The 23,550-nt window shown below is 39.3% G+C and overlaps 1 protein-coding gene across 1 annotated transcript in view; it reads right to left on the bottom strand.

Annotated features, from left to right (window-relative positions):
* The window catches only part of LOC112052356 (transcription factor kayak), a 98,399-nt gene that overhangs the window by 5,745 nt on the left and 69,104 nt on the right, over positions 1 to 23,550 (bottom strand). Inside the window, exons 2-5 of the mRNA XM_024091396.2 lie at positions 16,315 to 16,762; positions 11,985 to 12,074; positions 3,752 to 3,907; positions 1,186 to 1,344 (exon numbers count right to left, since the gene is read on the bottom strand). Of these exons, the coding sequence (XP_023947164.1) occupies positions 1,186 to 1,344; positions 3,752 to 3,907; positions 11,985 to 12,074; positions 16,315 to 16,569 (660 nt within the window). The 5' untranslated portion in view covers positions 16,570 to 16,762. The remainder of the gene's footprint in view (positions 1 to 1,185; positions 1,345 to 3,751; positions 3,908 to 11,984; positions 12,075 to 16,314; positions 16,763 to 23,550) is intronic.

Here is a 23,550-nt window from a genome sequence, read left to right as displayed (position 1 = left end):
AGTGCTGTGATCTCTAACCAGTGAGGTCTTGAGAGGTAGCTGATTTTATGTGACAAATGTCATCCGGTGCTTACTGGTGGATATCATACAGTAGATAGATATTTTAATAGGTTGTAAAGACCAAAATAGTAAATAGGCGAGCAGGTGAGATCGCAGTCAATGGCTAATTGGATATTGAATAAAAAAAGTATACACTTAAATGTTGAAATAATAAATAAGAAACCCGCATGTGTACATTGGTTACACCGCCGATAAGCAAGTTTCCTTTCCTATTTAATTACGTATGAAGGTGGGTTAGGTATAACGGAGCTTATCTCAATTTGGTATTTCTATTAACATTTAAATTAACGCTAATGAGTGGGCCGATAAACTTGCATCCGTGTCATTGGGAACCGATAAACTGTTGTTTATTGGGTGGATATGTTCTTTCAATAAATTAGTAATTCTTTTAAGGGCAGTTACATACGTTTTTATAATGAACTACCACATGAAGCTGTCTCTCAAAAAGTTCAAAGTGTTTATTAAACGCAAGCTTTTGGGAAAGGTTTATTATAGTGTTAATGATTATATTAATGATAAAAAAGCTTGGCGTTAAACTGTAATATACGACTGTGTGCTTAGTTTTAAATAAGTTTGTAAAATGGCGGTAAACAAAAAAAAACCTTGGCTGAGTTTGTAGTGGGCTCTTCTCGGACCAAGGCGCGTTTGCAACCCTCGTAACTTTAGTTTTAAGTTATCGACTATTATTACCACCATTAAAGTAAATTAAATTATGACATAATCTTGAACTTTCAAAAGTGCTTGTAAACTAAGCCTAATTGAAATAAATGAATTTTAACTTTGACTTTTGAATAAAAATGCAAGGTAAATGTAGTTTAGTGCCTACTTCCAATGATGCATCCAAACTTTAATATCTGATACATAGAAAAATACCTATAGGTAATCAAGTCAAAGTTTTTTACTAGTGATTTTTTTACTATGTATGAAAACCCTATCTCCTGACACTACTTACATATAATATTTTATTTAAAATAATATATATGGATAATAATTATTTTGGACACGCTAAAGATAGACTGAATGCCTTTTCTATGATTGTTTTAAATGTATTTTTTTTGTATTAATTTCATACAAGAGTTTTAAAATTACGATATTCATTTTTTTATTCTTTGATCATATTGTTACCTTTAACTGCGCTTTGAGGTCAATGTTCTGGTGCTCTAGTATCTCGCTCTCGTTCACCAGGTTGACCGTTCTTTCTCTTTTCTTCATTCTGCACTTTGTTGCTGCTATCTTGTTTCTTTCCCGTCGCCGCCTTCTGCGCTCTTCGTCTTCTGGCGTTAGCTGTAACAGAACGAAATATATAAGTAATTTGTTAATTATCATCATTATATATCTCATACCCATATTCGGCTCACTGTTGAGCTCGAGTCTCCTCTCAGAATGAGAGGCGTTAGGTCTCAGTCCACCTCGATGGCTCTATGCGGATTGGCAGACTTTACACACGTAGAGAACTAAGAAAATTCTTAGATGTGCAGGTTTCCTCACGATGTTTTTCCTTCACCGAAACAACAATCTCACCTGATGGTAAGTGATGATGCAATCTAACATGGAAGCGAGCTAACATGTTAAGAGGAGGATGAAAATCCATACCCCTTTCGGTTTCTACACGACTTCGTACCTGCCGGTAGGGTGGTCACTACTAATGGCCGAAGACTCCCACCAGCCAGACCTGGACCAATTAAGAAAACCTCAATCGGTCCAGCCGGGGATCGAACCCAGGACCTCTATCTAGTAAGTCCACCACGCATTTCACTACGCTACGGTGGTCATATGGTAGTTTAAGAATAAGTACAAAGTTGACCGCTAACCTTCATTATAGCTTGGCAAGTTCGTTGATGACACTCCCATGATATGCGGGCGACGGGGGAAAGACTGCGCGGGTGTAAAATCGTGCGTGCGGGGAAGTGAGGTACATCAGTCGTGGGTTTTTAGTTCATCGCTACACGCCCTCCGGCCTGCGCTGACCGTCGGGAGTGTTACGAACGAATTTGCCAAGCTATAGTCTAAGAAACAAGATGATGAAAAGAGAGCCTTGGCCCTGTAATAGGCCATTATAACTGGCTGATGATAATATTTATTGATCACCAGAATAGTCCCTACCTATATACCAAACAAATCCACATCACTGAATGCATATCAATGTGCAATCGAATTCCTCAACGAAACCAGTAACCACATGCTAATTAAACTGTCGAACCTACTCAATACCTCGTCGATGGACTTACCAGGAACTCATTCATAGGCCAGGAAGATTGCGAATCGAAACTTAACCGGCTTTATAGCTGCCAAGCTGCATTATAATTCAACGGCTTTATTGAAGCTTACAAAGAAGGTACTGCTGGCATTGCAAATGCAGTCGTGACTAAGTTCCCGATCGAAACTTGATGGGAAATTATTATCATTGCTATCGGCAATGATTTTACTATTGGTAGATACAGTATTCGGTCTGCATATTTTGAAAATGCCCTTTTATACTGCCGACTCGACAAACAAAGTCGTAAAATAAATCTTACTAAGTGTATTCGTGTCGTAATTTGTTAATTACTTTAACAGGCGTTCACATAAAACTTGTTATACATACTTAGTACATAGGTATTGGACAAAATAAAGTTGAAAATAAATATCCTATCATACAAAAACAAACAAATATTTTTTCGAAATGAAAAATACAACAGTCTTTGGATTAAAGAATTTTAACATCTCGCCGCACTGCAAATTTGCAAGCCTTACATACTTTCGATCTTAAGATCGCCATTGACGGTCAATTATTTCGTTTCTGTAAAGCAAACGGCAGTACCCACACGGCATACTATACAAGTCATGTACGCAGTGACCAACACACGGTCAATTATAGTCGTGCTACAGAAACGTGAGAATAATTGACCGTTTGTGGCTAGCGTTAGACACACACACATTCCAAACCATTAATAATAATATGCTGGATGCTCCAGAATTACTCCTGACATCTTTAAGAGAATAAAGGAACTCATTTAAAACAAACAGATTCTGTGATATGAAGACACCGCCTTGCTGCAGGACAGCGATATGATCGCAGTTCGCGCTTGACGAAGAGCTGCACTAGACCAGTCCACGCAGGTGCACTGATCAGACTGAACAAACAAAATCGACTCATAGGCCAAGATACCTCAGCCCCGATAGGGGATGGAAGAAATCACCGGGGGAGCGAGTTGCCCCGCGTCTTACTCGGACAAAGAGGCCAAGCCTCAAGCCTCAAGGCTCGGAAGGAAATGACCCCACTGCTGATGCCGTGATGACTTCTATACGTTGAAGAAAACGAAAGAAACGTAGATACCTATAGTCTGGCATGTTCGTTGATATGCGGGCGACGGTCAATCGGTCCAGCCGGGGATCGAACCCAGGACCTCCGTCTAGTAAGTCCACCGCGCATTTCACTGCGTTACGGAGGCGATATGGTAGTTTAAGAATAAGTACGAAGTTGACCGCTAACCTTCACTATAGCTTGGCAAATTCGTTGATGACACTCCCATGATATGCGGGCGACGGGGGGAAAGACTGCGCGGGTGTGAAATCTTGCATGCGGGGATGTGAGGTGCATCAGTCGTGGGTTTTTCAATCCAAATTTGCCAATCTATACCTACGTACGTAAATCCGCAGAATGTAAAGTATGTTTTTACGCTTATGGGAAATGTAATTGTATGTTTCTTACCTCACTTTTGGGCGCCTGCGTATTACTACTGTCATAGTCATCATCGCTTTCTTCCTTCTTCATCCGTTTGATGCCGCCGTCAGTGTCGCTGCCCGACATTTTCCTCTTCGACTCGATGGACAACTTCAGACCAGCCTTTATTAGTTCCGAGCACGTCTAGAAATAAACAATTTTATTGTCTTATTAATTTTATGACATACCATTAAAGACTTGGAGAATAGGTGTCGTGATTAATCTAACTTATACTAGTTATGTCTTGCGGTTTTACCCGCGTAGATTAAACGTGCTATTCCAGACTAATAATAATCTACCCCTGTATAGGTTGAGTCTAACTAGCCATGGCCGAAGCCTCCCACCAGTCAGACCTGGACCAATTAAGTAAAAAGGCTAATGCGTCTTTGCACCCAAGCCGACACCGACAAGTTACAACCTGTCCGTCATGATATGGTTAAAACAATGAATGCTCAGAACGCGTCATGGGTTTCCTTCATTCCCACTACGCGTTGAGTTCGAATAGCCAGCCACGACACTAATTTCGCTATTTAATCTTTCTGTGAAATTCTGTGTTTGCCACAACGCGTTGTGCGCGTTTTCATAAGAGCCATAACACGAATTTCGCCATGTGGATGTTTTACTGTGACCACAACGCGTTGCGAGCTATTTTGCCGCTCTCTGAGCGTTTTCGATGTTTGAGCGTAACAGATATACAAGTAAGCCAGCTAGCTATTGGAAGTAATTAAGTCACGTGATTTTGTATTCACTATTAATTTATTGGTAATTGATCAATAATACTAACGTGTTTGCCATTTTGTTTTTCATTAACAATGGTCTTTAAAAGGCGATTGTTATTGATTTGATGTTAATTATATTAGGTGGCTAATTTTCCAAAGTAAAATCTTTACAAATAGTCAACTGACCTTTTAAAAGTGCTTGTAAACTGAGCTTATTTAAATTAAATGAATTTTAAATTAGTGAATAGACCAGCAGAAAACAATATTGAAACAAGTTGGTTAACTATTTTTTATTCAGTTACCTTCTTATTGATAGTTAACGTTCCTCCATAGCATCGTGATGAAGTCATTATAAAGCGATTACGAAAAAAAAATTGCTGTTTAATCTTGTCTAATTTAAAATTCTCACTAATGATAAACATTTATAAATCTATGTAAAGGCAAACATTTAATTATGGCTTGGCACGTTTTAAAATCTAATTAAGATTTTAATGATGTATAGATTTTCAATAAAATCGTGAGCTTGGTCTTTTTAACATTGAAGTCTATTGATTGGGTAATGGTCACGCATCGATTTTAATTCTTAACTTTTACTTTTTATATTCAATAGTTTTTAACTACCTTCTTGTATTTATTTATTTTAATGATTGTCGGATTAAATGTTCGCAGTTTACCTAATAACTGAACTAATGGATGAGGTTTACTCGTATAAGTACTCGTATTAGAAAGCATATTTTCAGCAAAGGTTTTAGTATTATAAATTACAGGCGGCTCTTTTGAATGAAAGAATAATTTATTTATACTCCACATAATAACAATACAGAGACGAAAATAAAGAAGTCGTAAGAAGTAGTTGGAGAGCCGTGATAGCCCAGTGGATATGACCTTTGACTCCGATTCTGGAGGGTGTGGGTTCGAATCCGGTCCGGGGCATGCACCACCAACTTTTCAGTTGTGTGCATTTTAAGAAATTAAGTATCACGTGTCTCAAACGGTGAAGGAAAAACATCGTGAACTATATAGACTCGAGCTCAGCACTGAACCGAATATGGGTTGATAATGATGATGATGTTGAAGAAGTAGTTTACAACAGGCGGCCTTATCGCTTTATTTATTTCATAGACCTAGCATGCGTCAATGACGTAGATACCAGTATCTCCTGTAGATAAAGTCTCTTTTGGTGGACTAATGACGACGGTATCGAAAAAATCGCCCTCTCTTTCGTTCCATCGCGATATTTTCGATGCCGCCGCTATTAGTCGACAATATGTCTATTTCTCTTAACAAGATGGCTTTGGCGGTGCTTGGTCTTATTGATCGTGAGTTGGTCACGATTTGCATGATATCATGCATACCACGACCAACACACAATCAGTTTTACCGGATGTCAAAGCGCTACCGCAACCGGAGGGCTAGTTTTATTTTGATAAATTTTTAATAGTGTTTTGTTTTATGTAATTATTGTTAAAAAAATAAAAAATAGAAAGAAATCAATGAGCGTAGTCAGTATAAACTTATATATTAAGCTTACATAAACCTATACTTGTTTATAATGTAGATACGAAGCTATGAGTACATAGCAGGCTCCTATCTGTCTGCTAATAGATTGATTTACACCAACACTTAATAGCAACTATTATGCCCTCAATTATATAAATTACAATACATAATAACTGATGCTCATTGGCACTGCAAAATAAATGCAATCGCAATTTTTTACATCGTTAATAGTCATTCATTTTTCTCACATTAAGAACATCCGCTCCTTCGAACGAACAATGGAGCGAATTTTCCATGAAAAAAAGAATCATGAACCGTACAACTGTTACGTTGGATGAAAATGAGTAGATTATATTTACATGACAATGGCAAAGGAAAATGTGCAATTTAGCCCAATTTGAATTCGCAAGCAAAAACGTTTGCTAAATGAAAAACTTAATACTTAACTAATTAAAAATCTAATAGGTAGATCTAGTCAAAAGAAAATGCACTACATGTATACCTATTTAAAACACAATGTAAGGAAATCTGGAAATCGTCAGTCCACCTGGTGGAAGGGTCGACCAACACTGCGTTTTCTAGTGCGGGTGTTGGGGAGGGATTTGTTGAAATAAATTAAAAACCCTCCAACGATAAAGTGGACTGTATTTCTTTTTCAAATCACAATTATTACACTTATTTAAGGTTCACTGTTCTTGATCTTGTACTTCACACTTCTATGGTTCAGGGATCTTGATTGGTTCACTGTTGAAGCGGAAGTGAGTTTTGGACCTGGAAGGCCGGTATATATGCATTTCCCCCGCCCGGCACTGTGATAAGTTGAGCCGAGCAGGAGAGGGGCGATCGCAGGGACTGAGAGACGTACGGGGAGCGGGGGGCGTCAGCGGTCGACCAATCAGCGTTAGTCACCACTTACGCCGCACAGGGAATGTAGCTCCTGTCCGTAACATCTCTCCCCTCAGCGATGCTTCCGCGTAGCTCTTCTTTTCCACGGTCAGGACAGCGAGCTTCTGTTCCCATGAAATTCATTGCTACGGGTTCTTGCGTAAGCGGTAGGTCGGAGTTCGTTGATAACAAACAGAGTTATAGCGTCTACCCGACCACGCCCGGATGTTCGCACAACAACTGGATTGCGTAGAGTTCTGTATTGATGAGACTTGCGAGTCACCTCAGACACTTGCTGGTTCATCAAAATGAAAGTGTTGTGGAGTTCATCGGTTCGTGCTCCCCTCGTTAGGCGTAGTCGCTGCATCCTTTCTTCTCTTTTCGGTTCTCCACTAATATTTTTCATCTCAAGACATATGCTCGATGTGTGATTTTCAGCTCTAATGTAAAGCACGTGATCTTCTTGGCGGTCATGGCATGTTTTCGCTGCAGTGCCGTGTATCACCCACCCAAGTTCCGTACGTGAAGCTGCAGGTTCATTGCGCCTTCCAGTACATAGCTGCTTCGTCACGATGAGTGACCAATTGTCAGAGCCAATGAGCAAACGGGGTCGTGCTCGTTCGTAGCAGACTTCGCTTGGATTTAACTCCTGTAGATGCTGATATCGTAGGATTTCTAGTGGCACGGTCTGTTGCAGCAGCTGTAGTTGTCCCACTGTTCTGGCTCGTATGGTGTGCAGAGACAATAAGTGTTTGCCTCGCAAACGAAGTTGGACATTCTTGCTGTTTTCTTTTATCTTCGTATTTATGCCATGAAGTGTAAGATCTTGAGAGGGCCCGCTGAGGTTCAGTTCGTTGGCCAGCCCTTCTTCAATAAGAGAAATCGTAGAGCCCTCATCCAATAAGGCGTATGTGTGGATCTCTTTACCATTGAGGTTCGAGATGACGATCGGACACACCTTCAGCATAACATTGCTGTTCTTCATGCTAGCAGAAGCCACTACTTCATTTGTTGGTTCTTCTTGACTCGTATGGATTGTGCTCGCCATCTCACTTGTGGGACTGCATTCGTGTAGTAGCGGATGATGTGAATGAACGCAGCCATCGATGCCGCATTGCTCCGCTTCACACTCAGCGCGACTGTGTGTTGTTTTCAAGCATTTGAAACACATTCTGTTTGTTTTAGCCCAATCCCAGCGAGCGTTAATGGACATCTGTTTTAATTTTCGACACTGTGACGGGTCATGATCGCCACCACAGCACTGGCACTGCTCTCTGTAGTTGGCAGTAAACATATTGGCTCCGTGGATCTTCCCTGTTGCTCTTTGGGATGGTGCAGATCTAGGGTTCGGCTCTTTTCTTACAAGATCGATTGGTTTTGAGTAGGTGAACTCTAAACCTATTGTTGCCTCGTTATTTAAAAATCGAGACAGGATCACAATGTGTGGTTCTCCGGTTCGACTGTTCTCAGATGCATATCTTGCGAAACTTCTTCGCATATCAGGCGGTAGCTTGTCTACAATGTCCCTGGTAAGCATTCGGTTCTGGAGACAACCTTCGAGGCCTTCCACGTTGGTGATCGTAGACACGATGTTCCTCACTTTAACGGCAAAAATGTTAAGTTCCGTCGTTGTTGGTCCCAATAGTGGCAGCAGTTTTATTTCATCCAGCGCTTTATCGATCAAAGCTTCTGGACGTCCAAAACTCTGTTCTAGAGCCTCCATGATCTCTACTGGGTTGCATGCCGTGTAGAGTAAAGAAGCGACGGCTTCTCGGGCTTCTCCTTTTAGGGCGTTTCGGAGCCGTTGTAAGTTCTCGATTGGAGAAAACTTATATAGCAGCGTAGAGTCTCGCATTGACGCTTTGAACGGCATCCATTCGTTTGATGCCCCACTGAAGCTTGGCAGCTCCGTTGATGACCGAGGTGGGGGCCTATGATGCACAAGGCGCTGTAGAGTTTCAGCTAGCAACTCTATGCTTCGGGTTCGTGTGCGGTTCGGTGTCGGTGAACGCGTTCGGACTTCTTCGTGTCGGCGTTCATCGTGTCGGGGCTCATTGCGATCAGTGGGTCGGGATGGAGTTGTGGCCGCGTAAGGTGTTTCTGAATCACGCGCAGGAGAAAAATGAGAGAATCGCTCCCCTCGTGCAGGATCTGCGTGATGTAACCAAGCCTCTGTGCGCAGTCTTGTATTAATTGGTTCATCCGGACCTCGCGTGCTTCCTTGATCTTCGGCTTGTATCGTAGCGAGCTCCATTTCCAATTTTTTCTGCACGAGGTCCGTTTCTAACTCCATTTGTTGTTGTTCAAAGCGCATCTGCATTTGTTGTTGTTCAAAACGCATCTGCGTTTCAAGCTGTCGCTTTTTGAGAGCGGCAAGGCGTTCTGCCGCCTCAAACTCAGCCTGTTTCCGGCGCGCAGCCGTGCTCGCTGTCGATCTTTGCGAGCGCACTGATTGAGTCGGCGACGGCGGACGTGCACGAAGGGTTTGGTCCACGTCAGTGCTTCGTGCTTCGACGACAGGTTCTTGCCGGGGTAGTGGGGTGCTCGTAGAGCCAAGAGGTTCCGCAAAGCGAATATGCCCAGGACGAACGGGGTTCGGCGCGCGAGGGTTCGGTTCTTGCAGCACAGTGTCATCCTGTTCACCTTCGATTTGCGAGTCTTGACTTCTTGTTCGCACCATCTTGAAGTGTGTTCGGTTCTTGGTTCACAAATCCGTCTCGATGGACCAAAGATGTTGGGGAGGGATTTGTTGAAATAAATTAAAAACCCTCCAACGATAAAGTGGACTGTATTTCTTTTTCAAATCACAATTATTACACTTATTTAAGGTTCACTGTTCTTGATCTTGTACTTCACACTTCTATGGTTCAGGGATCTTGATTGGTTCACTGTTGAAGCGGAAGTGAGTTTTGGACCTGGAAGGCCGGTATATATGCATTTCCCCCGCCCGGCACTGTGATAAGTTGAGCCGAGCAGGAGAGGGGCGATCGCAGGGACTGAGAGACGTACGGGGAGCGGGGGGCGTCAGCGGTCGACCAATCAGCGTTAGTCACCACTTACGCCGCACAGGGAATGTAGCTCCTGTCCGTAACAGCGGGGTCGCCATTAAAGCACCTTGGGACCCCAACGTGTATCGGCTCTCCGAACTATGTGCCCCGCCTATTGCCACTTCAGCTTCACAACTTATTGATGTTTTTACTCAATGAGTTGCGAAGCAATTGAACTCGAGAACAGCTGAACGCTATTATCTTATCTTGGTCTTGAAATGTTCGTGGAGGTATAGAAAAGGTTTAAAAGGTGAGAAAAATTAGAATAATTGCCGCTAAAACCATAAGGGAAATCCCATACAAACGTTTATGAGTCAAGGGGGTAGGGGTAGAGTAGTGTAAAGTAGGGATAAGGACGAAGTGCACAAAGTCAAAGCTAAGTTTGACCGGGTCCGCTAGTAATATTATTCCTAATTATGTTGACGGAAATTTTCTTTAATTTAGCGTTTGGGCGGTGATTATTGAATCGTGATAAACTTAGTTCCGCCTTCAAATATTGATTGTAAAGATTGACGCAGAGGGCGGAGCTGATGCCGATAAGTTAACACTCAATGTCATCAATATAATTATGTGTTAAAACGCGCTGGTGGTGTTTTATCTGTGTTTTTTATCGCTTTATTGTAATACTGGCAAATGCTTATAATGAACGTATGCCTTTGAGTGTTAAGTAGCTACGTGTAATGATATACCTACTTATCATCAAAATACTAGGAAAAGATATTAAAGAATATAAACAAACAGGTACTCATAACACTTAGGTGCATAGAGTTAAACATTTTAGAAGCAACATTCTTAATTTCTTTCTTAATTTAGAGACGTGATAGGCCAGTGGATAAGAGACGTGATAGCCCAGTGGATATGACCTCTGCCTCCAATTCCGGAGGGTGTGGGTTCGAATCCGGTCCGGGGCATGCACTTCCAACTTTTCAGTTGTGTGCATTTTAAGAAATTAGATATCACGTGTCTCAAACAGTGAAGGAAAACATCGTGAGGAAACCTGCACGCCAGAGAATTTCTTAATTCTCTGCGTGTGTGAAGTCTGCCAATCCGCACTGGGCCAGCGTGGTGGACTATTGGCCTAACCCCTCTCATACTGAGAGGAGACTCGAGCTCAGCAGTGAGCCGTATATGGGTTGATAACGACGATTCTTAATTTAATGATAACACTAATGAAATTGGCTTTGTCCATAGACTTAAGGATCCGAGACTTGGTCGAGACTATGGACCTTATTAGAAGGCTCAAAGTCACTCAGCGGGCGATGGAGCGAGCTACGCTTGGAGTATCTCTGCGTGATCGAATCAGAAATGAGGAGATCCGCAGACGAACCAAAGTCACTGACATAGTTTAGCGAGTCGCGAAGCTGAAGTGGCAATGGGCAGGCTACATGGTTCGAAGAGCCGATGGACGTTGGGGTCCCAAAGTGCTGGAATGGCGACCTCCCACCGGAATGCGCAGTGTTGGTCGACCCCAAACTAGGAGGACGGAACATATCAAGCGGGTTGTAAGCCGCTGGATGCTGGAGAGGAATATGTCCAGCAGTGGACGTCTATCGGCTGATAAGGTAGGGTAATGAAATTAAAAATTATAGAACTAACGCACGAAGGGTACATCATTCAACATCGAAACATTGAAGCGATCGCTTTCAGAAATTAAAAGCTACAAAACTTGTTCAACAATTTATAGTTTCTCATAAAACCAATAAACGCTATCTCATAAAATATTTATCTGTTCCAGATAACTAAAGTTTTGATTTACGCTTCGTTGCATTAACAAGCTTATGACTGAGAACTTGGTATGGGTTTGAAACTACAATTCGTTTCATGTAGGATGGTGCGGGTGGCAGTTCGTTTCACTCTTGAAAGTTTGACGCCACGATAATACTACGTATTATGAACGTCATACAAGGCACTGTCACCGTACCCATGCTATCTGAAAAACACTTTAGTCTGGCATATTCTGACAACAAGAACATAAGACCCGTTTATCTTCAATAGTATGAAAAATATTCATGTTTCAATTTTAAAATGTTTTCAGAACATTTAAAAGTTATTTAAAAAAAAAAATAGTACCTTTTGTATGCTGGGCGGAGTGTTGGACGCTGGTGAGGTAGCCGACGAACTGTTGGACATGGATGAGTTGGAATCATTCCCACTTCCGTTCTGCAATAGAAATGATCATGATTTTTATATGCTAGATATATTTGCACTTATAGGTCATAATCATGCCTGATGGATGGATGCGCTGTATGCCTATAATGAGGAGCGCGCTTGCCTAGAACATGCCTATCTTGCCTTGAAGGTGCACAATATATAATTACGTCGCAGGAAACACTGACGCCGGAAGGGCATTCCACATTTATTTGCCATTTCTTTTCATTAGTGACATTTAAGATTGATACGACTTTTCTAGTTATTCGCTAAATCGGTCGCTTTTGGATGATCGATACAACGCAGCAAAACATTAAATGATTTATACTAAATGCCATATAAAGACGATCTGTCAAAGACAACTTCCAAACAAATCATGTTCATCATATTTTTTCAATCAATGACAAATTATTTAATCAAGAAAACATTCTGGAAAATATAAATTCCTAAAATAACCCCCAAGTAAAAATCAAATCACCTCTCTATTTAACAAATGTTAATATTGGTTTTTCCAATACTTTTCTGTATTTACCTTCCTTTTGCGATCCAGTACGATTTGTGTGAAACTATTCCTTAGATCCTATTTTCGGCTCGACTGAAGCCGGGAAACGAGTGTCGGGCCTTGGAGTGGCGACGCCTAATGGAACATTTTCCATGTCAGCGCACGCTTGCTAAATGGACAATGTATGTTGCTTGACAGTGCCATGTTTATTAAAGTGGGTTTTTTATGTTTCCCTAGTCTAGTTTTAGATAAGAACCAGATACCTACTGTGACTATTCGAAGCAATTAATAAGTAGATATGTACTACTTATATCTTATTTTTTCTCAGATTAATATTATTAGTAGATTTTCAAAGCACCATCGGGTGCTTTCGGCAAGCACAGTTCTGTCTGAGACGCACGACGTAAATTGAACCTTGAAGGTTTGACAGGCAGGTTTAATGGCCTCCTTGGCGCAGTGGTACGCGCGGTAGACTTACAAAACGGAAGTCCTGGGTTCGATCCAATCCGGGCCGATTGAGGTTTTCTTAATTGGTTCAGGTCTGGCTGGTGGGAGGCTTCGACCGTGAAAAACGTACTTTTCTGCTACTTGAGACGTACTTTGCGGCTTCCACTAGTACTTCGTATAGCCTACAGACGAATATGCAAATATCGGAATTAAACATAATAACATCGATTGATCAACAGTTAAACCCTGTAGGTACCATAAAGGCGATAGGCTAACGTCGTGACCAACGGGGTAGTTACCCTATTTTATAATGTTAATTACTTCGTATAGCCAACAATCAGTAGCGTGCACTTCATAGATGCAAATACGTACTACCTACCCTAAGGTCTGATTACAAACAAGGACTGGAAAGGGATTTTCAATTTTCTACAATTTGTATGTACCTACAGTACATACAGTTGGGGTCCCAAGGTGGATTATGTGGACCGAGGACATCAGATGTAGGAAGCCGCTGGATGCTGGCGGCTCCAGACCGTTTTGTTTAGAAGTTCATGCAAGAGGCCTAGGTCCAGCTGTGGACGTCCATCGGCTGTTAATGATGATAATGACAGTACATACCCTAGTTAAAAGCTTAGTGCACACCCCTGCCAACAATAGCAGCCTACAGACGGATATGCAAATGGCGGAATTAAACATAATAGCAACGATCGACAAGATGTCGCACCAGATTAGCCTTTTGTTCGTGGCCATTTCACGCTCCACATTCCGTGGCGCATACAATTCTAATGGTACACATTTATAACACACGGTACGGTAATGGGTAATGATGTACCATTACTCCGTGTAAACAATTACGAAACAAATTGCTAGTACACCTACTTAATTTTACTTGAGTTGGTTACAACAACCATTTGAAAACAACCGACGAACCGACTTCAAAAAAAGGAGATTCACAATTCGTCGCGCATGTTTTTATTTTAATGTTTGATACCTTATAACTTCGTAATTTATTAACCAATTTTGAGCGACACGAGCGAATGAGCGTTAGGGCAAAAATTGTGACATTTAAAATCTTCTTGAGATTTAGATTTACACCCATGTCCAGTATCAAAAAAGCTTAATAAAAAGAAGTCATTAAACGTAGCTAATGACCAAACAGCGTCAGGTAGTCTACTTTTACATTAAGTAACCAAGACATTGTGTATTGAGGTGCATGACCTCAAATTGCTTGGCGCTTAGAATTATCCAATGTTTGTAATGACGGCTAATGGTCACGTGGTGTTACGTGTCCGAGCTTGGCAAACATTCAATATGCCCACTTTGCATTCGAACGAGCGTTTCGCGTGCAACGGACCTAAATACTGCGGGGGGCTCTTTTGCATTTTGATCGATTAGTAATCTATGATTGAAGCCTTAATAACTCTAGTAAAAGAACCGGACTTAACATTGAGAGATGGGGGTTGATCCCCGTCCGCTGGACAGTCTTGATTTCTGGGGTAGCGAAAATATTGATCATGTTCCCGTACGGGGATAATATATAGCCTATAGCCTTCCTCGATAAATGGGCTTACTAACACTGAAAGATTTTTTCAAATCAGACCAGTAGTTCCTGAGATTAGCGCGTTCAATCAAACAAACACAAACTCTTCAGCTTTGTAATATTAGTATAGAAGTATATATTAAAAAAACAAAACATTGCAAGCACGGAAACTAAAGCTCGAGTTATATTTCGATTCATTCGAGACAGGAAATCAACATAAAGTAGGGAAAATCAAATAAATGCAATGGAAAAATGAAGATAAGCTTCAGTGAAAGCAATATGCATTCGCATTGCACTGTTTACATGAAAATGTTTTTGGTGGGACTGTTTATACTGTTAATGCAAACGCACTTTTACCACTAAATTCACTTCATCACTTATTCTTCTTTAACTTCATGTTATGCATAGCCTGATATCGTCCAGGGATGCCATTATAAAATCGTACCTTTTTCGTGTTACGAAGATTTACACTACTTTCAAAGGATTGAGAGTTTATATAAGACGTTCAACACAAACCTACAAAACACCCGGAATTAAAATTTGGAACTCTGCGAAAACATAACACAGAAGAAAGAGAAGAGCGCTTTCTTAACACCCCTAACCCGGAATTTCAATTTGGAGCTCTCCTAGAACATAACACAGAAGAAAGAGAAGAGAGTTTCCTAAACTACCTCAACCCAAAATTTTAATGAAACTCTCCTAGAGCAGTTCAAATTACATAGCTAAATCAAAGAGCTCAAAAAATGCGTCGCTAACCTTTTTGTATCTATTTTGCCTGTCATTATAAATCGTACTACGAATTTGTTAGCGGAAATTTTGCCAAATGGACACAATCGGACACTTTATCTAAAGTGCAGCTCTAACAAAGTACGTACCTGCTAAAGTGGGTCACTTAGGAGCTTAGTACCAAGGTCAAGCGAAACAGCTTACCTATTAAACAAACTACTATTTGTTTATCTTTTATTCTACTGGATGATTTACTTGAGACATGATCATTAAATGTATGTAGGTATTCATTAAAATATAAATAGTAGTGTATACGTGATGACTACATCGTTATTCGTTATCCATTACCAAGTTACTATTATTAAACTCATGTTACAAATCGTCTATCATTTGATCGAAGTGCAGGTTTCTACATGCAAGGATACATGACCCTGTAAAAGGCTACGCAGAAGTTGAACAATGTTTACTAGACTGTTGTTTTGCTTATACTAGGTTTATAATTTTGTTAATTAACATAAACCTAGGTTTTACGAAAATGTATGTTATCCCATTTAGCTACTTACAACTTTTAAGACTTCAGAAGTGCCATTCAAACAGCCTAGGTTTTGGCAAACTTGGAACTCAATTCTGATATCTAAGAATGTCTACCAGCTGCTCTTCGTCCACATAGATCCTGTTCTAGTAGAGATATCGCGATAAATAGCAGCCATAACGTGCTATTCAGGACTATAATCTATCTCTGTGCCAAATTTCACTAAGATCTGTTCAGCCGTTCTAGTGTAATTAATTTAACTAAGTAACAAACATGCATTGAAGCTTTCGCAATCTTCTGAAGTAATGTTATTAAGAGGTACTTATTGTTTGTAAGGTTTTGGGTGGGTAATCTCAGAATTTACTAAACCGATTTTGAAAACTCTTTGACCAATAGAAAACTTCGTTATTTGTGAGTATCTAAGGCTATATTTTCGCTCTGTATTTCTACGGGAACGTTAACTACGCGGGATGTCTGCTAGTTAAATATAAAATGAGATATTTACCTTCAAACTAGAATTCTTGTCGTAATTATACTGATCCAGAGGATTTGTCATGGTGATGAGGTCGTTCACAATTTCCGGCGTCCGCAGAGTGGTGGCGCCACCGGTCTCCGCGGCGAGGAGGTTCATCATGGCGCTGCTGAGGTTCACGTTCACACTGAGGTAACCCTCTCCGTCCGTGCCCACGGGGCCTGTCGGTGACGGGGACGTGTCCTCACATTTGATCGTCGGCACTGAGCTGATGCTCGACGAATTCATTATATCCTTGTACGGAGCCAGCTTCGCTTCTTTTTGGTACTTCACTAAAACTAACGGTTAACTAAGTCTATATCACGGTTACGCACTATCACTATGTTTACTAACACTAAATATCACTGGCTGTGGTAAACTTGTTCCCAATGGCACTTGAGTCTTCCGACGAAGTCTTCACGGGGAGGTAACGTTGCGCGATCTGCAAACAAAAGAGAATCGACGTAAGTTTATGGCATTGGTTAATGTTTGAGTTGGAGTTTATAAGCTTTTGTTTGTCCACAAATACATGGACCGAGGGTCTGCTGTAGTCAGACATACGTCATTTTAGGAAGGCTGAAAGTTTGTCAGCGTATGCTCCTTCCATAGGTAAGTATGGTAGCCAATAATGGTGTTTGGACTTCGGTTTCAAGGGTCCAAGACCCTCAACCTTCAAAATATAAAGCGTATTTTTCAATAATTCCCTTAACTTTAGGGCAAAAACATCGATAATTTTTTTAAAGAGAACTTTAAAGGTTTCTAGCGAAGCGTTGCCATAAGGCTATAATCGTAGTGACTGGAGATGTGATTACTCGTGACATCCTTTAGAAAATATGTTTTATACTTGGACACTTGAGGATCTGGAGTCTTGAAACTTGGTTCCTTCCAGAGCCACCACAGCCAAACTCCATAATGAGCTGCCTAAAAAGTACTTTACCAATAGTAGGACCATATGAGCTGATCAACTTTTAGCCTTCCTAAAATTCGGTATGTCTGGCTATTGCTAGCACTCAGTCAAACATACATACAGTAAAGTAGACATGTTGATGTGCAATAAAAACCTTTAAAAGGGCATGCTTGTTTGGCAATCTCACTGGGCCCCGATTTCGCAAGAGCCCGCGGGCAGTTTTTAATTAGAGCTATCCATCGCATCTCGACCTCGCAAACGCGGCCAGGATGCGACTCCAATAAAACTCTTTTTTACAGTCCAATTGGAATTGCGCTATAAAATTTAAACTAGCGTTTTTTATGACGTTCTTTACGCTCTTCCGTGTGGCGTGTCTTGCCCATTGTTCGGGAGTCGTGCGGACGAGGACAATCGTGGATTAAGTAATTAACAAACAAAAAGGCAATGTTTGTCGAGACAACTAGAAATTAGGGTGTTCAATGTATTAATAGATCACGCGATCGTGGACACGATCTGTGAATGATACCAAAATAGGAGCTAAATTGAGCTTATCCCCTGTATAAAGTAACTAGACTTGAGAATTTAATGTCTACGCGAGTCGAAAGCTGTCAGGCACCTTGACCTGGCGTTTATATCTGTATATTATGTTTAGTTTACTATATCCTTATCTCAGAATATGTTCATATCTATAGTCATATCAGTCACGTAAAAACAATAAAGCACCGAGCCTGACTAACCTAGATGCGAGCGTTTCCCTCTCAAAGTCTCGAGGCATGCAAGTTAAATTCTTTGCCGACAGAATTATGGTTAGGCGCCTGTCTAATAGATTGTCGTCTTCAAGGTTCATGCCACTTATAGGTATTTTGGACTGGCACTCCCCGTGACGAGTTTACGTCTCTACACGATAATTAAAACCGTACGCTGGAAAATCTATTGCCGTTCTTACATCACTTTTAGATGAATGGCTCTTTGACTAGATTTATTAAAAGCTTTACTAGATTTCTTTGTATCGCTAAAAGTATATTAAAAAATGTTTTTTTATGTATATTGAAATGAATATTCTTTCCTGTAGACTATTTACTTAATTAAGTGAAACCTTGAATACGTTGAGGGGTATAGTGCAGATTTTTTAATTAAAAAAACTGCATTACAACATCGCATGCCGGGCCGGGTAAACAAGTTTTTTTTTTATGTAAAAATAATAACAGTGTACACCACTACTTTACGTGATTATTATAAACACATTAGGTAAGTCTTCTCTGCCTTTTTAACCAACTATAAAAAAGACTAATTCTGTGAATATCTAGAAAGCTCGACCGACTTCAACATACATAGTACTTTTTTATATTTTGTAACAGCACTGAGATTCAGTAATTAAAATGTGTTTTGTAAGTCTGATTAATTTAAAAAAATATGTTTATTAAAAAAAGTTTTTTTGTAGTTGTTTTGCGATTAACAGCTAACAAACACAGTTACATTCAATGTTAATAAATATTGTGAGTAATTATGTTGGCATTATTGATTACTCATTTTGAATGGGAATGTATATTGACCGAGTACGGTATACGACAAAAGTAAAGAGTTTGTTCAAGCTTTGACGCAATATTGGATTTGCGGCGGCAGCGGGCTTCCAATTGTTTTGCGAGTAAATGAAACATCTGTTTAAACAGTAGCTGCGAGCTGTACGTAGTTATAAGTTGGCACAGATTATATAGAGTCGCGATAGCCAAGTAGATATGATCTCTGCCTCCGATTCCGGAGGGTCTTTTCAGTTGTATGCATTTTCAAAAATTTAATATCACGTGTCTGAAACGGTGAAGGAAAAAACATCGTGAGGAAACCTACATATCAGAGAATTTTCTTAATTCTCTGCGTGTGTGAAGTCTGCCAATCCGCATTGGGCCAGCGTGGTGGACTATTGGCCTAACCCCTCTCATTGTGAGAGGAAACTCGAGCGCTGAGCCGAATATGGGTTAATAATGAACATGAATGATGATTCAGATTATCTAAAGCTTCTTTCACACTATCACAAAGTTATACCTCATAATTCAGACTTCGTCTGCGCAGTGCAGGGGTAGGGGTAGGTAGGGTAGTCGTACGCATTTCTCTCGTTCTGCCTTCACACTTTCTCTAAAGATAGAGCGAGATAGATGCGTACTAAGTCGACAACTCGCGTGTTATTAATGAATGAATATAGCAAAAAGTATGATTTTAATAGGTAATCAGCAGTTCGGTACAATTACTTACTACTTGGATCACTGTAGAAGCTTAAACGATATTTAACCCTATTTATTTGTTTATAAAGACTAAAAACACAGGTAAGTGGTGCATTAGTAGCTTAAATTTATCCCAAATTAAGTCTCTATATAAATCTTATCGTTGGTATAATAAAACATAGCAAGCTTTCAAAGTTAATACCACACATTCCATATAGGGTACGCGCCAAATGCTATATTAAGAAAGGATAATATATGTAGTACATAATAACAGTAATTTGGCTGCGTGGGTCGATACATTCATATGATAATATGTAAATACCAACTTGGCAGTAGGACGTCCGTACCTCAAAAGGGAAATAAGAAAATTAAATGTATCCGGTCGATTGAACGTAGGCTGAAATAATATATGATTTTATTTTTAAAATCAAGTTTTAAAAAATGTATTTCGATATACCTACCTCTGAGGACAGGCTTTGTGGTCTTAACATATTAGATTAGATAAGTGTCATAATTTGGTACCAAAACCACAAAGCATAAAAAATTCAAAGGTAGTTCAAAAAATTCAAAGTAGTGGATAATTTTCCAAAAACTGTTCTTTGACCATTTAATGTTAGTTCGACTTTGTCGCTATGAAGATGTCGCTTTTGTTTTTAGATGAAAAACCACTTATTTAAATCTCAGTCTCTATACTAATATTATAAAGAGGTAAAATTTGGGGTGTTGCAGGGAGTAATCTCTGGATCTACTGAACCGATTTTGATTTTTTTTTACAACTAGAGAACCACGTTATTTGTGAATCTCACTGGCCACATTTCATCGCCGTTTTCTTACGGTAACGGGAACTACGTAAAACCGCGGGACGTCGGCCAGTATTTTATTATTTTTCAAGTGTCTGAAATAATTTACGTCTATAGTTTTGTGGATATTTACTTTTAGTCCGTCTCTTTCCATCTAATACATTTGTTGCGTTGTGTGATAAATGCATCTACAAAGCTCGGGAGTAGGGTTCGAGTTGCTCATTTCAAAAATGCCGTAACCACTGTTAGAAAGAATGCTGGCTTGTCTCTTTGTCTCTGCGACCGGGAAATGGGTCACCTAGTTTCGCCTCACCCATGGCGGCTATAGCCGCCTTAATATATGTCAACTTAATTGCATTGGGTTTTATTACGGATTGAGTAAGTACTCTGCGGCTGAATCGGCTTTTAAATGGCACTCTGATTAATTTAATGCTTTGTAGGTACTAGTAGGTAGAATTATATTATCTACGATCAGTATAAATGAAAAATATATATTAAAACTTTGTGAATTTGTTCACGGTTGACCACGATCTCTCCTGATGGTAAGTGGTGTACATGTAAGTATATAGAACACGCTTGTCTAGTCTAGAAGACGCCTATTCACTCTCGTCAGGAAACAGGGAATTCCACACCTTAGCTTCCGGACGTAAAACCTCTGTCATCTGTATCCATCTGCGTTTTGTTCTAATTTTTGAATGAATACTTATAATTAATTGTCTTCTTTTAACTAATATTAAATTAATCGTCAAATAATAAACTAACAAACGTTATAAACGGATAAGATAATAGTCAAATAAGATAGAAGTAGAAGTATGTAGGTTATTCCACAAAATAAATCTTGAATAATAAATAATAGGAAACTTTTGAACCCTCCTACAATTTGTTTTCTTATTAAGTTTATTTTTCTTGATCAACAAGTAACGTAGGTTTGATTTTTTTCCTACGTACATTTCAAAAGGCTCTTAGCAGTTAAATTCAATAAACTGATCGTAAAATAATGAATGAACGTATCTTTATAGGAAAACGAAGGTCGTCCGTACCTACCTACGTACTACACGTGACATTGTCAATTAAATGTTTACTTGAGCACATGCACACTCATTGATATCAGTTAATGAGGTAGGTGCGGTACATTGTGTTAATTAGGTAAAATGAGTGATTAATTTATTTTGTTACATTTCGCGAAAACCTGACAAATACGTGGGCATTATAACATTCTGAATAATGAATTGCTGACTTATTTTGCACGAAAAACCGCTTAAAATCGAGGAATAAAGCAACACCACCCATAACCAAACACGTTTAACTATAAAGTTATTTACCTAGAAAGCAGGAAAAAGAAACAAAAATCATTAAATATCCTAGATTTTATCTTGGTAAAAAGAAACCGTAAAAACCCTCGAGAACAGTACTTTTTCTTAATGAAAGGTACCATATGTATCTACCCTGCAAATTGAATGCAAATGACGATAATGACATTAAAGCGACACTGTTTAATTTAGCTAGAAAGACGACCGTTACAGCTAAATGGAAAAAGGATCTTTATTAAAATATATGTATGTACCTTCCGACAATTTGTCCCCATTTAGCTATCAAACCGCATCATAATTATTTGTACATTCATTTAGATTTAGAAGCTACGATGTCACAGACAGACAAACAACGACAATTGCGTCCTGCATATAACATACGCATACTGCATTCGTCGGAATTTGACGAGTCGTGATAGCCCAGTAGACCTCGACCTTCGAGTTGAAGGGTGTAGTTTAAATGCGGCCTGGGGCAAACACATCCAACTTCTTAGTTATGTGTTAGGTACCTTAAGAAATTAAATCATCATCATCATCATGTCAGCCGATGGACGTCCACTGCAGGACATAGGCCTTTTGTAGGGACTTTAGTAGGAATTTTGTAAGAAATTAAATAGCACGTGTCTAACTAAATCGATGAAGGATAAACATCGCGAGTAAACCCGCATACCTGAGAATTTTCTTAATTCTCTACGTGTGTAGGTACTACTGCGTTTAAAAAACAAATGACAAATCGAAATTAAAATGTACCTACCGTAGTACGTTTTACGTTTGAGTGAGATTTAAATCCTTTCAAATAATTCTAACAAATTTCTCTAAATAAGTCCTTTGTTCACTGTTCGCCCAGTCGCACAATAATCTCGCTATGCAATTCGATATCGTGTGTGGTTTGACAGATTAATAAATGATTCGCACTGCTTATGGTTGAGGTTAGTTCTCAAATAAATAATCAATCTTAGTTGGTTAAGTCATTCGTAATATTAGAGATGCAAGATTGTAGGACAAATGTACAAACATAATTCAATATAGAAACCTATTAACAAATAAGTGGACGTATTTATTTACTAAAAAGTGACTAAAGGCTATACGACTAAGATCTATACTACGGCATAAAATAAATATATTAACTACTTATTGTATTATTATGTTTTGTCGAGTAAAACTTATAACATAAAGGAAAGACTACTAAAACTTCAATATTTATACAAGCGGACGCTCCGCGGTTTCACTCACGTAGTATGTTCTCGCTGATAATGTAGTATTCCATTGGTGAAAGAAATTTTAAAATCCGTTTAGTGGTTAGGTTTTGACAGACACAAACAAACTCACATTCGCATTTATAATATTAGTTAGGATATAAATTTCGCTTTACCGTTACTAATTTCTTTGCTATGAGTAAAACGAAATATTATTTAGGTTTAAATGATTTTTCCGCTCTAGAATCACACAAAAATATATCGAACTTTGATGGTCTTTATAAATATCCACTACAATTTTTCGTTGTATCTGTTTAAATAGAGCCTAAGATTATTATTAAACAAATTAAATCCTGTGTGGCTACGGATTTATAATTAGATTGCGTAGGCAGATAAACGGAACTTTGTTGTGCAAACTTTCATTTTGCATTGAAAAAATATATTTTGCAACTGCTGCTTGGCAAACGATAATTAATGCCAAGACTTAACCATTCATAAATAAAACAAAATAAGGCGCTTTACGGACGTCGATATTTTTTTAATATCACTAAAAACTCCACAATGAATATTTTATTTATTTGTTTAAAATTCTTATTCCATACAATGTAGTATAAAACAAAAAAGAACACATGAAAGAAAAATTTACAACTACGAATAGCATGAAAAGGCGGCCTTATCGTTGTGTTAATAGTCATGAGTATATTCGTTAGTAACTTACACTCTCTTTCATACCTACATTCAGCAGATATGAAGCAAACTTGATTTTGATGATGAAGTTATTCGTATTCAAATCGATCAGTG

The sequence above is a fragment of the Bicyclus anynana genome, chromosome 16 (assembly GCF_947172395.1).
Source record: "Bicyclus anynana chromosome 16, ilBicAnyn1.1, whole genome shotgun sequence".
Classification (NCBI taxonomy): Eukaryota; Metazoa; Arthropoda; class Insecta; order Lepidoptera; family Nymphalidae; genus Bicyclus; species Bicyclus anynana.
Note: the sequence above shows the minus strand (reverse complement) of the source record. Positions and strands in the feature narration are given on the sequence as shown.